The sequence below is a fragment of the Pseudorca crassidens genome, chromosome 12 (genome assembly GCF_039906515.1).
Source record: "Pseudorca crassidens isolate mPseCra1 chromosome 12, mPseCra1.hap1, whole genome shotgun sequence".
NCBI lineage: Eukaryota > Metazoa > Chordata > Mammalia > Artiodactyla > Delphinidae > Pseudorca > Pseudorca crassidens.
In genome coordinates this window covers 7,863,341-7,880,064 of record NC_090307.1, presented here as the reverse complement: position 1 = coordinate 7,880,064, position 16,724 = coordinate 7,863,341, and the positions used below count along the sequence as shown (strand labels likewise).

The 16,724-nt window shown below is 36.4% G+C and overlaps 1 protein-coding gene across 4 annotated transcripts in view; it reads right to left on the bottom strand.

Annotated features, from left to right (window-relative positions):
- The window catches only part of RTTN (rotatin), a 138,045-nt gene that overhangs the window by 36,974 nt on the left and 84,347 nt on the right, over nucleotides 1–16,724 (bottom strand). For all 4 annotated transcript variants that reach the window (XM_067698857.1, XM_067698859.1, XM_067698858.1 and 1 more), the window contains exons 33-37: nucleotides 14,681–14,870; nucleotides 13,120–13,211; nucleotides 6,773–6,866; nucleotides 2,408–2,600; nucleotides 736–826 (exon numbers count right to left, since the gene is read on the bottom strand). In XM_067698857.1, the coding sequence (XP_067554958.1) occupies nucleotides 736–826; nucleotides 2,408–2,600; nucleotides 6,773–6,866; nucleotides 13,120–13,211; nucleotides 14,681–14,870 (660 nt within the window). The remainder of the gene's footprint in view (nucleotides 1–735; nucleotides 827–2,407; nucleotides 2,601–6,772; nucleotides 6,867–13,119; nucleotides 13,212–14,680; nucleotides 14,871–16,724) is intronic.

Here is a 16,724-nt window from a genome sequence, read left to right as displayed (position 1 = left end):
CCTGGTGCACAGTAGGCCCTTAATAAAGATTTGCTGGATGGACAGACAGAAAAATGGAGGCGATGGCCATTATGCAAATAAGCACACTCACAAATGAAAACACTGCAATGGGACAGTGTTTGGAAGATGAGGCACAGTGTTACCCAACCTTGTCCTGGGGGTCTGCCTTATTCAGAAAGCTCAAAGGACACAGCACACAGCAACAGAGACTGCTAGTCCACCTGTAATTACCTCTCACCCCAAATAAATCGTGTAGCCCTTCTTACAAAATCTGATTTTACAGTAACGTTTCTATTAGCAGCAACTACACTAAATATCTGTGAAGGAACAAACATAAATTTATTCTTATTAGACTGAGTTTTGAATATACACAGAATTTAGTCACTAAGTATTTCACAACTTCAATTTAAGTGGAAATGACAGAGACAGCCTAAAATCACAGAAGGGGAGGGTGGGCTATACAACATCCCCTTTTTTTAATACTGTGCTCAAAGATACCCAGACACTTGATTAAACATTTCTAGCTGGTTAATGATGGAACCAGGAATACAATCTAGGTCTTCAAATCCCACTGCTCTTTTCTACCATCTACTAAGTAACCTATTTCAAATAACCTCGTCATACCACGTATATCCTGAGAAATTTTCAACCTTGTCCTGTGGTTAGTATATCAGCAGAATTTACGTTTCTGGCATTTAAGGGTAAACGAACGCACATGCAGACGCAGGCGCTTACCTGAGCCTGAGTGCGTTCAACAGGAGGTGACGCGGGCAGCAGGGCCTGGAGCTCCTGGACGCTTGTCTCTATGAGGGTGGCATCTGCGATGCTGTGAAGGACAGAGAAGGAACACCCTTCAGATGATCAGTATGCTTATTCCTGAAGACTAATTCGTGAGAATTTAAAGTTCGGATATAACCATGAACAGAATTCAAGAAAAAGGATTTTTATAAAATAACGGAAATAATTGTTTATAAAAAGTTACCCTACAATATTTCAGAACACAGGAAAAGATCTCATCAGATAAATGTGGGAAACAAGGAATTCTAAGAAAAATATCTAATGAAACTTATTAAAAGCAAAATAAAATATCATAAAGCCCTTTCAGAAGGAAAAGAAACAAGAGCAAGACCTTGGTGGTTACGTCCCTATTTAAAACAGGAAAAACATTTGCCAGGAAATAAGTTCTGATTTAGAAAGTAAAAAATAAAATAATGAAAAACAAACAGGAAAAAAAAAGTTAAATCAGAAATAAAGAAGAAGGATGGAAATATAAGCCTTTGCCAAGAAAGAGTCTTTAATACCTCTGTGCCCTCAATGTCACAACAGACTCTTAACTGACTCTGGAGAAGCAAGAATATTCCTAAAGCCCCATTCTGACCCTTTTTGAGGCAGGAAACATTCAAGAAGGAAAGACAATCAACTAGCAGTTTCCTTTTTTCAACTCTAGTAGGCATCAAAGTAGAAAAGATGACAAATGAATGTAAACAGAACAAACTCACACCCTGCTGCTTATTATAAGGGCAGAGTAAAGGAGTAATCACAACTGAGTGAAGGGAAGCAAGGCAGACTTCTTTCTTTTTAGACTGTTCTTATCCCAGAAAGAAAGCGAAAGCATTGTGATTTGGCAAAGAGGAGGAAGACATTTCAGACAGTGAATGTTCAAAGGGCAGAGACAGAGAAATGCAAATCAATATGTGGTGAACAGGAGGTAGGTACAATTGGCTAGAATAAACATATGTGAGGAGAAAAGGAACACTTAAGAGAGTATCCTAGACAACACCACTTTTAATCCTAACAGTAAACCCATTAACTAGGTGTTTATTAATGACACTTCAGAGATTAAAGTTACTTTCCCAAGGCTGCAACACTAGTGAGAGAATGAACTCTAATTAGGACTTAAGTCAGACTGAATTCAATATCCTTGGCCTTTTTAACTATACCATATAGCCAATCAGAAAATCAGAAAAAGTTATGTCAGACACTGATTAATATTAGGTAAATGAAAGAACCAAATCATGATTTCCCTAAATTTTATCAGACTACTTTCTGATAAAACTCTCAGGCTCCCTTAACTAAGTAACTCCAAATGAACTTTAAAAATGACTTTTCAAACCAAGGACATTATTCTGATATGACTGCTAGGGAGATGAACCCCAAAACTCCTTCTTCCATTCTGAATGACCAAGGAGACTTGCATCATGTTCCTTGAATGTGGCAGAGGACAAATAAGGTTTCAGAACTTCGGAGTTTAAAAAAAATCAGGACGGGGAGCTGGGGAAGCTTAATAGTCAACATAACAAACCCATCCAAGTGCTTTAACATATCTAAAATAAAAACTGTCGAGACAGTTCTGGCAAAAGCAAAAACCTGCAGTCTACACGCCTCTCTGGGAGTATTTATCTCTTACCTACAAAGAAGCTCTATGAGACGAGCTTGTCGAAAAGCATTTGCAGTGTCGCCTGGAGTCGTTGCCAAGAGGCTGTCTAGGAGGCTGCACATCGCGGAAAGAAGAGGCGGAGTGACAAAAACACACTGTCTGGGCAGAGGAGCAGAAAGGGATGAATCATGAGGAAGCCGTGGAGATGCAGTTTCATGCTGACCTATTATTGAAATAAGTGTGAAAATTATCACCATTTTGTTTACCTTGTGGTTATGTACAATATTCACAAGTTTTGATAATCAGAGGAAGTTCCTAAAATTGCCAAAGAGAGATGGCTGGGAAATTCCCTTAACTGCTCAACACACCTCAACCCCGAGGCCAGGGAGTCAGACGTCCAACTCCTCCAGAGTGTGAGTGTGAGTGCGTGCGTGTGTGTGTGTGTGTGTGTGTGTGTGTGTACATGCATGTACACAAGGGTGTGTGTGTCTACCTTGGGTGACAGTGTACTAGCCAAGACAAGAAGGGCAGGGCATGGTTTTGTGTCCCAAGCATTCAGACACTGAGGAACAAACAGATGCTCCACAATCCTTTTTTTGGAAACTCTAGGGGTCAGAAGTGTTTCAGAATTCAACATATTTTTACATTTTAGAAAAGTAATAAGGTACGTGTACCATATATTAATTAACACTTCCAATGGAATCTTGGGCATCAGCCCATAAGGATATAAATATTTCTGCAATGTAGCAGACACATAATCACAGCAAGCAGGATGAATACATAAGCAAATACAACCTCAAACTAGAATTGGTCAGATTTTGCAGCCAAAAATATGCAGGTAAGGGCAAGTTTTACTGCCACCTGTGTTCTGAGAAAACTTTCCATTTTCAGAGATTCTGGATTTTAGAATTGAAGATATGAGGGAACTTTCCTAGAAGACTCAGCAGCGTACTGCTAACAAGAAAGCTTAACCTGCCTCAAGATTCCCTCATGACCTTCGTTTCTTATTTCTTTTTTCAAGAAACATTATATTTTGAATAAATCAAACTTACAGAAAAGTACAAGAGTACAAAAATTCCCAATATACCTTCACCCAGATCCCTAAATATTAGTATTTTACCACATTTTATCTACCTACCTACATACCTTCTTATGAACTGTAAGCTGCACACAAATGCCCCTTTAATCCTAAGTTAACTTCCTAAAAACAGGACTTTGTCTTTTATAACCACAGTACAATGATCAAAACCAGGAAATTAACATTGATGCAGTGGTACTATCTAATCCATAGACCTTTTCCAAATTTTGCACTGTCCCACCAACATCCTTTACAGCAAAAGGAAAAAGTTCTTTTTCTTGTTTGGATCCAATTTGAGATCTGCTTTTCCTTTAGTTCTCATGTCTCTGGGTTTTGAACTGGAAGGATTCCTCAGTCTTGCTTTGTTTTTCAGGACCCGGACATTTTGTGAAGAACACGAGCTAGTTCCCTTGTAGAGTGTCTGATGTTTGATATTCCCTCATAATTAGATCTTCAGGACATTATATCTTCAGGACATTATATCAGGAGAAACATGATTCCTATTAGGCCCATTACAGGTGGTGTTAACTTTGGCCATTTGATGGATTAAGGTGGTGTCTACTAGGCTTCTCCATTACAAAGTCATAATATTCTCCTTTGTAAGTAACTAATTCCTTGGAGGAGGCACTTTGGAACTATTTACTGCCAAGACAGATTTGATATTTTAAACTAAACTGGGAAAATGAAATTTAGGGAACTCCACAGAAATAGTTCAACTGCTTTTAAGGGAAAATTTTATATATTCACAGAAGATGTACTACACGTCTTCAGGACTTCTAGGGCAGCATACAGAAGAAAAGAATACCAATAAAATAGGAGGGGCTTAACATTTAAGAAATTCAAAATCATTCAATATATTAAAAAAATTTAGTATTTTATCTGGAGAGAACTATCTCAGTTATTTATATTTGTAATACTCAAATATACTAACATTTTTATTTTGTAATGATTCTTTTCAACTTTGTAGATCAAATGTACGCTTATAGATCATGAGACTCTGTTAAAGCCTTTCTTAAAAGATAAAAGGATTTTTCTTTCACAAAAGTTAGAAACTTAACTTAGGAATGAGAAGTTGGACATCTAAAGTGGCCCTGATGTACAAGATAGGGAAAGTTCTTGTCATCCTGCTCTAAACCACTTTGGGGCACAGTAATTCCCTGGTTAATCAAGAATTAACAGAACAAGAAATAAAAGGACTAACCAGCTTCATGGAGAAATCCTTCACTGAGAATTCCAGCTGAGGGAACTATAATCTCATTATCACTAAAAAAATTTTATCTTAACACTATTTTAAAGAGACGGAATTTAGAAAGATATGTAACAACAAAATTGCTTTAGTCTTAAGGCTCACTGACAAAAGATATTTAATGCTTTCCAGTACTATTCAAAGATTCGTTGGCAGATTCAACAAAAAGGAGTAAAATACTTTTTTGTCAAATACATACACTGAAGTAATTGGCAAACAGTAAAACTGTGCATGGGGGGCTTCCCTGGTGGCGCAGTGGTTGAGAGTCCACCTGCCGATGCAGGGGACACGGGTTCGTGCCCCGGTCCGGGAAGATCCCACGTGCCGCAGAACGGCTGGGCCCGTGAGCCATGGCCGCTGAGCCTGCGCGTCTGGAGCCTGTGCTCCGCAACGGGAGAGGCCATAGCAGTGAGAGGCCCGCATACCGCAAAAAAAAAAAAAAAAACTGTGCATGAACATATATTCTAAGCACAATCCTTGAAAGTAAAATAAATCCAAGTCAAGAATAATGAAATCAAAAAACAAACAAAAACCGCACAACTGTATGTTCACATAAAAACCTGTATGACTGTTTGTAGCATTATTATTCATAAAAGCCAAAAAGTGGAAAAAATCCAAATGTCCATCAACTGATGAATGGGTAAATGAAATGCAGTATATCCATATATATCCATATAGTATATCCACATGGTAGAATATCATTCAGTAATAAAACATGAATCACTGATACAGACTACGACACGGATGAACCTTAAAAATATTATGCTGAGTGAAAGAAGCCAGACACAAAAGAACACATATCGGATGATTCCATTTGTATGAAATTCCAAAACAGGCAAATCTATAAAGAGGGAAAGTAGATTAGTGATTGCCTCAGGCTGGGGAGAATGGGGGAGATCAGGAGTGATTGCTCATGGGAACAAGGTTTCTTTTTGGGGTGATGAAAATGTTCTAAAACTGACTGTGGTAATGATTGCACAACTCTGTGAATATATTAAAAAACAATGAGTTGTACACTTAAAATGGGTGAACTGTATGAATGTGAATTATATCTCAATAAAGCTGTTTTAAAAATAGTAACGTAACACACTCTTAGAAATAAATATTCATGAAACTCATTATCAAATTTCATTTCATGCTCTGTGTCCTTAGCCACTTAAAACAACCTGAGTTTGCTCCTTTTGTTCTTAAGAGGACCAAATGAGTACTTTCTATAATTAAACTCTTTTGTGTATTGTTAACATAAATTACTAAAAACCAAAACGAGACATTGTTTAGGAAGTTATGGAACAAACACTGTAATGAAAATGCAGAGTAAAGTCTTCCTTAAGCAAGTATCTCTGAAGTTTTAGAAAGCATTTTCTCTGCACATGCTTATATTTCAGTGTTTAAAATTACCTTCTTTTTAGGTAGTATATTCCATATAGGTTAGGAATTTAATGCTACTGAATAAAGGTCTATCTACCGACTTAGAAGAAACAAAAGTTAGGTTGTAATCTATATAAATATATAAAGCGTAAAGCATAATAGAGTTGGAGGCAGTGCCTAACACAAAGAGTAAAATCGATATATTGTCATTAATAAAAATAAATCCTAGGCTACTCATCACACATTTCTAACAAAATAAAGACTCAAAACACTTTGTGTGCTTTCAAATGAAAGCACAGGCTTTGCAAAATACTTATGACCCCATTCTCGTCACTTTCAAGTGGATTACTGTGGTAAATTGAGGTGTTTTCCCAAAAGGGGAAAAAAATGAAGCTAATTAATATTCATTAGTTCCTCAATTCAAACACCAAATATCTATTCTTACCTAATAGGAAGGATATGGCAATCAGACTGTTTATTTGATGGCCAAATTCCCATTTATTAGTTAAGAGTATTTGTTTTGTTAATTTCTGATATATTTATTCTATCATGTTCTGTGATATTTCGTTTTGTTCTTATATAGACAGTTTGTTCTGTGACTTATTTAATTTGGTTCTTATCTAAACATTTACTTTCAACATATCTGCCTGGACCAACTTATCATTTTTATTTTTGAAAGTAGAATGTCTTCCTAAAAGGATACCTTGAGCCACAAACTGGTCATGTGAGGCTTCAGGGAGAGGCGCCGTGCAGGGCACTACCGGCTGAAATTCAGCACTTGCCGACGAAGCTGCCACCTGGGGATCAGTAAAGAAAATCATTCTATACTCAGAACAGTCACTCGTTAACACTACTAATTGGAAAATGAAACACGAGCAATATATATACAAGATATCCTTGAACAAAAAGGTATATTACAAAAGTACACTAGTTCGCATAACTGGAAAATACTCCATATCTCGAGAGTTAAAACAGTGTTTTGAATGGCATTTTCTACTTCTTCTTATAGGACCTGTTACAGTTTATACAAATCAGTAACTCAAAGGAGCACAGTTTTGATCTGAAGCCCATCTAGAGTTTAAGGTCCTGATAAAGCCTCCTCCCACTTACGCTCAAATGTTGAAAGGCTAAAAAAAAAACTACTTTATAATTCGTTGTGTCCTTCGAGATATTTTGCGCTTCTTAATTCATAATAAAAGGGTTTTTTAAAGTTCCAAATGGCACACATAAATTGTAATAGTGCCTCTAAAAGAATCAGCAGAAGTATTAAAAGATTGTTCTCTACCTCTCCCCATGTCGCAAAGGAACTGTTTTTAAAAATTAGGCAATATCTGACATTGTTCTTCAGAATACATTTTTTGGAAACATTAAACATAACAGAAATTCTGTAGAAAACAAACACAATTTCACACACAGGTTTACCAATGAGCAGGCTGTAAAAGCCTTAAAACTGAAAAAGCCCAAATTGATGTCAAGTACCTCATATGTGGAAAATACTGTATCTTCCCATCAATTTTCTTTTCTGAGACAGCATGAACTTTCCATACTTGGATAAGCTCCAGGCCCGTGCATGTACACAGGTAAGCTGTCAACAGAACTTATGAATCAACCCTACCACAAACCCAGATACTGTACAGCTCACGATATTTGCATATTGATTACATATCTATTCTAACGCTTAAAGTAGGTACCTTAGACTTGATATAACAGGATGAAAACAAAACCCAAGGTTATTTTCATTTGCAGTTTCTGATAGTAAAGAGAATATAAATTTGAAGAAAATGGCACACGAAATTAATACATAGTTTTTAAAAATCCCTCTTTCAACTTAGGACCTCAATCGCCTCTCACCACTTCAAATATGACATTACAGTAATAAGAAATAAGTGACAGAAGCTGTAGCCAAAAAAGTAAGCTAAGCACATGAAGTCATCTAAAAATGAAGGCTGGATAAATCTCAGTCTAAATAAATCACTCATAAATAAGCATGTATAAAATGCCTTATTTGATATAACATTAGATCTACATAACAGGGAAAAAAAACCTAAAGACATTTTAAAAATTATATTTACCTACAATTGGTTATAAGAGATGTGTTTTAAAAAAAAAAAAAAAACAGTTCCTGTCAATAGACATCCAGATAACTTTTAGCATGTGAAGCAACAAGCACACACGGAGACTGACATCACAACCGTGCAGGAGCTGATGAACGAGCCTGGCTCCTGCCACAAGCTCCCTCGGATACACAAGAAAATTTAAGAGGACAAGGATGCCGGAATCCTTTATCTTTTCACTGAACATCCTTTCAGTTGGCAAACACTCAAGCAGTCCCCACTACTGATGAAAACAGAGGTAGCATTCACTGCAGGAAAAGAAAGCTTCTGAGGGCCGCTAAATACCTGGCTCATTAGAACGCTAAGCTGCCATTCGCGACCAAGGTCAGGCATTAATAAACACCATGACTGTCCTCTGTATAGTCCAAGGAAGCGACACACGACGTTTGAAAATTTGGTTTTAGAAGGCATCTAATGGTTGCATTATAACTTACCCCATATGGCTGAGAAAACACAAGAACTTCTTTCTATAGCAATATACTGTGTTTTAAAAATTGATTAGGGGTGATTTATATTTCTACTAGCCTATCTATATTTTTTAAATTTTCTATATTAACATATTACTATTTTAATAAATAAAGGTAAAAAAGTATTAAGCTGACTTGCTCTACTACTATGCTCAAATCCTGCTTGCTTGAAAATTATCTTCAATGGACACTCATTTGATTATATTTAATAATACACATCAATACATAAATGTATTGTCATCCTGTTCTATAAAACTTTTAACTACCATCAAATAAACGTCAATTCATCTTTCTCTAATGTCCTTTGTAATGCTTCATGACATTTTACTTTGCTGAAATGTTTTATATCTTTACAGCTGTTATCTCTTATCTCTTCAAATCCAAAACCGGACTCGGCTCTCCTGGCTAACCCCACCTGGTTACATCAGCAATCAAACTTCAGCCTTCTTCCCACCCTCAAAACAACCCCATCTTGCATCTTCTGAATATCTAAGGCATTCAGTACCACACAGCTTGGCATTCAGCTATTTCCTATTTATGCTTTATGTTCTCAAGTAGACTTTCAAACCTCATAAGTGGGTACTGAATTCTAAGACATATTTGAGTATCGTTTTAGTTCCTTGCAAATGTGTACATAATACAAAAAAGGGATTGATCCTTTAAAGCCCATTTCAATTGCCACTTCTTACACAAAATCACTGCCTATTTCATCATTCCTTCTAATCTAAGCTCACTGCACCCTGACTGTAACATCTATTTCGGGACTGATCACATCTTGCTCTGTAGTGAAGGAGCAAAACATCATGGCCAACGACCTGGGCTCTAGAGCCAAACACAATTCTGGATTCAAATAACGCTCCACCAGTTAGCAGCGCTGGAACCTTACACAAGACACTTATTCATTCTATGCCTTAATCTCTTCTTCTGTAAAACAGTAAAATGATTATCAATTTTTTAAAGACTAAGAGGACCCATGAGGAAAATTTCTCTATAAATGTTTAAATAAACTTAAAGTAAAATCAGCTTTCCTTAAATTAGTGCTCAAGGAAGTTTGAAAGAATCACATATTTCACAAAGAAAAGCTCAAAAGCAAATGACACACATTTCCTCTTTTTTGATAACTGATAAAACAGATTTTAAAAAATACAGACATAATTCTGCTCAAGAGCAGCAGAAAAGATCAAATTTTGTTCTTAGAGCTGCTGCTACAAACTGGTTTGTCCTGCGCATAAACACCTATCTAGTTTGGGTATTTCTGACAAGTAGAAATGTGATCTCAGGAGGAAAAACAACTGATACCTGACCCCTCCCCTGGGGAAGGAGACACTGAGTTGAGGGAAGCCATCTCTGAAAAGGCATTTATTTACCAGGGCAACACCCCCAAGGTAACAATGACACTCCTTACTCTACCTATAATTTACAAAACATACAAGTCACAATCAACTAAACTAATATTCATTAGATAACACCATTAAAGTCCCTAATGTGGCATTAACAACACAGAACGGATAATGATCCAGCAACAGCACACTGGATGATACGACCCACATCAAAAGACAGTGCTTTCCTCAGAAAGACAAAGTGGAAAGACAAACCAATCAACAAACTGTATCTTTTCTCAATTCTGGGAGACATACAAAATAATGATATTAATAACCAGATAAACTCATTAGCAAGATTTACATCCACTCAACTGATACCTCAATTTGTAACTTCAACATTTTCTTATACCTGAGAAAGTATTAGTTGGTCTGGGTACTGACAGTTTAGGTTTAAAGTAATACTGGTATAAGGGCTTCCCGGGTAGTGCAGTGGTTAAGAATCTGCCTGCCAATGCAGGGGACACAGGTTTGATCCCTGGTCCGGGAAGATCCCACATGCTGCGGAGCAACTATGCCCATGTGCCACAACTACTGAGCCTGCACTCTAGAGCCCGTGAGCCACAACTACTGGGCCCACAAGCCACAACTACTGAGCCCGAGCACCACAACTATTGAAGCCCGTGAGCCTAGAGCCCATGCTCCGCAACAAGAAAAGCTGCTGCAATGAGAAGCCTGCACACCATGACAAAGAGTAGCCCCCGCTCGCCGCAACTAGGGAAAGCCCGCACACAGCAACAAAGACCCAATGCAGCCAAAAATAAAGAAAGAAGGAAAGAAATTTAAAGTAATGGTATAAGGAATAAACTCTCCATATTTGTCTCCTGCTGGAAAAAAGATATATAGTATATCTCATATGGTAAGGAAAACATGACAATTCGTAGAACTCGGGTAATTAGATTAATTTTTGTGAATAAAAGTCACCAATTTGGTGAGTAATTCACCAATACCAAAACTCTTCTGTTTGGAAAACAAAAAAGAAAGAAAAAAGTTGACTGTAAAAATTCTAACAGGTAATACTAATCTTTTGAGGAACTACAAGAAGGTAAATCTTACATAAGACTATATATATGAATTCTTAAAAAAAACAGATTTCACTGGTATGTATTTCTAAAAGTCTATGTGATATCCTAACATAAACAAGTTAAAGACTTTTGCATTAATAGATGTGCTTCTATTTTAATAATGATTATAATAAGTGACATATTTACAAAGTGTTTCTTGGAAAATCTAGTAGCTTAATCTGTAAGATTTATATATTATTATAGAGAAATGCAAGTTTGATTTGCTTTTGTTTTTTGTATGTAAGTTTCCTTGTATGAATAAATATAACTTGGGGACTTCTCTGGTGGTGCAGTGGTTAAGGATCCACCTGCCAATGCAGGGGACATGGGTTTGAGCCCTGGTCCAGGAAGATCCCACATGCCGCGGAGCAACTAAGCCCGTGTGCCACAACTACTGAGCCTGCACTCTAGAGCCCATAAGCCACAACTACTGAGCCCGCGTGCCACAACTACTGAAGCCCACACGACTACAGCCCGTGCTCCGTAACAAGAGAAGCCACCGCAATGAGAAGCCCACACACTGCAACGAAGGGTAGCTCCCGCTCGCCACAACTAGAGAAAGCCCGCGCGCAGCAACAAAGACCCAACACAGCCAAAAGTTAATTAAAAAATAAATGTAACTTGATATCTACAAAATAGCTAACTCAAAAGTTATTTACAGCAATTACTATTTACCGCATACCTACTATAAGCAAAGAACTGAAGAATGTACAAAGATTTCAAAGTTAGTCTACAGCCCTTTAAACAAACAGGGTAACCTAAGAAGAATTATTTTTAAGCACATATTAACGCTGTACTTCTGTGAACTAAATAACCAATTAATACAATCCCCTTTAGCATTGAATCATATAATTATTTCTCTTATTGAGACAAAGATACACACTATTTCTAGCTTGCAAAAGAAAGCATGACATCTAGTGGAACTGGAGTAATTATTCTGTTTTTCTAAATAAAGGTTCAATTTAGCACTAAACATAAACTCTTCTGAGTCTAGAGGGAAAAAAAAAAAAGTCTCTTAAAACTTAGCAAAAAGTACCAGTCTCTTGAGAAACTGTAGGAGGTGAATCTTATTAATTCCTGTTTAATTATTTAATTCTCATATTATTTTTGCTCCTGGAAGCAGTGGTGTCGAGGCTCTGCCTTCCTAATAGGTTCTACAACACAGTATATTGTTCCAAAAATACATTGCAATGCTTTCCAGTTGAGAATGATTTTGTATGCTTATAAAACAAATGAAACCTAGCATGTCATTATTTAGAAATAATTAGTGTCTCAAACTTTTTAGAACAAAGCACCTTATAAATAAAAAAAAAAAAAAAAAAAAAAAAAGGGGCTTCCCTGGTGGCGCAGTGGTTGAGAGTCCGCCTGCCAATGCAGGGGACACGGGTTCGTGTCCCAGTCCAGGAAGATCCCACATGCCGCGGAGCGGCTGGGCCCGTGAGCCATGGCCGCTGAGCCTGCGCGTCCGGAGCCTGTGCTCCACAACGGGAGAGGCCACAACAGTGAGAGGCCCGCATACCGCAAAAAAAAGAAAAAAAAAAAAAGGAAGAAAGGCAGGCAGGTGTACATAAATTTCAGGTATTTCAGATAATCAAGACAAGCTTCTATTTGATGCAAGCATTTAGAAATGTGTTTAAAATCATTAGTACCACACTGGAATCATCTGAATGGATCAACATTCTTCAAACTGCCTTGTCCTTAAACAAAATTTCAGGGTAATCAAGCATTACTAATCATATGGGATTTGTTCTCTTTTTCTACTACTACTGATAAACATTTTAAAACATTTGAACTTCCGGTTCTATCAAAAAAGGTAGGAAAGAGGTTGACAATTCATCTAAAAGGATATTCAGTGCACTTATTTGAGCAAAACAGACACTAGTTCTGCTATAGACGGCACTTCAAATAAATCACAGTTGTTATGGTCATAACCTTATATTTCACATCTATTCTTATCCCTCCACTATGTAAATTCAAATTTTTTCAGAAATTCAAAATGCAGCACTTAAGCGTTCTTTGGAAGTACCATTGTTTCCAAAGTGGAGAGAGAACTTGGATCTCGATCTTGACTGGACATCCGAGATGGAGCCCTCCAAAACTTGAATGAGTCATCTAAACCTGTGACAACAAGAAAACTGTCAACGTGAATAGCCTTCTGGGCACTGTAACGATTAACAGAAAGAATACTCCTTACATGAAACCAATCCAGAACTAAAGAAGTGCGAAAGAAGTGTGCCTAATTTTTATTATTCTTAATTAATTTATATATACAGCATGTTTCACAAAAAAATTTAAAACAATTAGTTGACTGCGCTTTAGTTTAATCTAACACAATTTAGCAAGAGCACCAGCTCCCAAAGGGAAAGTGCAGAAGAATCATAAAGGGCTTGTTAAAGTGGTTTCCTGAGTCCTATTCCCAGAGATTCCATTCCCCAAGCCAAGGTCGGGGGGTGGCGTAAATCTGCATTTCTAACAAGCTGGAAGCAGATGTCGGTGCTGCTGGTTCAAGGGCCATGCTTCCAGTAACACAGATACAGAGAAATCCAAACAATTAAAGTGGTCACTTTCCTCACAGGGACATTTGTTTAGAATGTTCAAAAACTTCATTAAATGTCATTCTCCTCTTAATGCCTCCAAGAAGTGAGCAGAAAAGTGAACTAGAAATTTACATTTAAGTATTTCAGGGTAAGGGAACTTCATGATTGTAGTTTACTCTTAAATGGCTCAGAAAAAATATATATATGTATATATGCATATAAATAAATATATTTCACTTATACGCACATACATACACATGGTATAGGAGGGCAAATATAGTAAAATGTTAACATTTGGGAATTCTTTGTTCTATTCTTGTACCTTTTCTGTGGGAAATTATGTCAAGATTTTTTAACATTACTTTAAAATTTTAAAATTTTTATTATTTTATTTTTATCTTAAAATTATTTTTATTCTTACTATTAAATTATCATTTATTATTATGAGACATAATTATCATTTATATGCACTAAGATCTTATACTTAGGAAATCCAAGAGAATCTACAAACAAGTAGAAATGAAAAGATTTCAGCATATATTTTGATAAATGAGTAACATTCCAAAAAACAAATAGCTTTTCAATATACTAGCAAAACAAATTAGAAAATTTAGTAGGAAAGGTCTCATTCTTGTTTGCCTGGGAAGAACCTTCCAAAAATTTAAGACATTAATACAGGAAAAAACTGTAAAACCTTTACTAAAGGGCATGAAATAACTTATGAAACACTAGTAAGATGTCAAAAACGGTTTCCATGAAGAATTTATAAAATAGAAAAATGCTTGGGCAATGTTTAGTGAAAGGAGGAAATACAAAAATGTACATAAGATATGAACACAATTATGTAAAACAAACAAGAGCTATACAGAGAAAGAAGACTGGAAGAAAATATACTGTAAGGTAACAAAGGCAACCTCTGGGTAATGGGACTAGAGAATGTTTTCCTGTGTACTTTTCATTATTTTTCAAATATTTTGTAACAAACACATAGGTTTTTAACAGTTTAAGAAATGTTACATTTTATTAAAAATATAAATATAATATTCTTACCATTTAAGTCATTGCCTTCAGAAGTTCCATTAAGAGCAGAATAATTCAAATCAAACGTATACCGTCCCAGGTAACAATGTTTTACCATCTGATTCAAATGTTCATAAAAATGGCAGTGGTACAAAAGAGCCTGAAGGGCAGGTTTTCCTATGAGCGACAGGCCAGAGTCCTCATCATGGACACAGGGGCCCTGTAGGAAAAGAGGGGGAGACAGTGATTTATCACTTAATTTCTTCAAAAAGACCCATGTCTCCCCACATTCCCCTCAATGAAACAAATGGGTCCCAGATGTGACCATTCTCCTTTCACCTGCCCGTCCTTCCCCACATACACCAGCCTGACCCGGGCAGAGGATTTCACAGGACTCCAGGTCTCTGCTGCCTAAAAATCCACTGAAGGCAGAAGGCTGATCTAGTCTCTCTCTTGAGGGGCTAGAATGAAAAGCCTGATATCCACAGTAAAATCTGTTTGCCACTTTACTTCCCACTGAATTAACCCTTCTTCCAAGGGAATTCCTTGCATACATGCATGCATGCGTGCAAACACACACACACACACACACACACACCCCTTCCAGCAGGAGGCTGAGAAGGATCTGCCATTGCAAAATTTTAATCTCTTTGCACTTTTTTTCAAATAATTTTTTGCACTGTCACTACTTTTCCTGGAATATCCAAATGGCAAAAATCAAGCAAGCCATTAAAAGTATGCAAAGGATCGGTCTAAAGCATGCAAATAATCACATCATGAGTTTATAAGTATTTCTCTTTTTTGGAAAATGATAATCAATATAGTTAAGACTTTTCAAACAGACCATAATAGAAAAATAAAAGATAGAAAATCGAAATCTAAGTGCCAACAGGAAAGGTCTGGTCAAAGCCTATTCAAAGTTTACCATTAACTGAAATTTGCGTACGTGCCCCTTCTCTCATGCCTCCTGGTCACCAAGGAAAGATGGATATTAAAACTCACTATCCAGGAAGATAAAGTAATAGTTAAACGTATAATTACAGTTAAAGATATAATTACATTAAGAAGATTATTTCCATTAACCCTTCTCTTTAAGAATATTATTAAAATTAAATGTCTTACTTCAATATTAAATACTTTTTATTTTTATGAATTTGTTATTGTTGTGTTCTAATAAACCTACCCAACACTGTGAGCTTTACTCTTTACAAATAGGGCAATTTACTTGTCCAAGAAGGAATAAGACTCTTTAATGAGCAGTCACAGACGCTGGTCACCGTGTTAACTTTAAATCCGGAGCTTGAGAAGCGGCAGGCGAAACAGAGAGGAGTACATGAACAGGGTCACGTGGCTCCCGTCTGTGAACCAGGTGCACATTTCAGGCAATGTGGCCCTTTCATGCATTACTTTATTTAAATATCTAGGACAAAGTAATTCATCCAAAGCCACAGAGCCAATTCTAACATTCAAAATGTTCTATCTTTTAAGCAACTTATAGCATTCATAAATGTAAAAAGCACATATGAGATCTGCAATAGTTGCTTAACATCACAAATTAAAGCCTCCATTATATTGATTCCAGGAAGGACCAACAACCAAGAGGAGAATTAAAAATAATTCAGCAAAGGTTACTAGCTTAATTGCAGCTGTGTAACATACCCCAATAAATCAATAAAATAAAATTATTAAAGTACCACAAACACTATTTTTTAATTTATTTCATAATAATACTAAGAATAATTTTCAAATATTTTATTATACATATTATATAAAATTATTCAAAATTTTTTCTTGTGCAAAATTGTGTCTATATAATTGTTTCCTGGATGAGTTAACAGCCACAGTCCAAATTAACAAAGGTTTAGCCAAAATTACATGAAGGAATGTAAACTGTATAAATGCTGAAAACAAGTTCCTCAAGAGTTCTTAAATCTGCTGATTCTTTATTCGGTAAAGGCCCACTGAGGCTGATGGTTTCACCACGTGCTAGAAGGAGAAGTGTTACAAACCCACTGTCTTCTAAAATCCATCTTTTCTTTAGTTATAAATATTTTCAAAGTGAGAAATTACACAC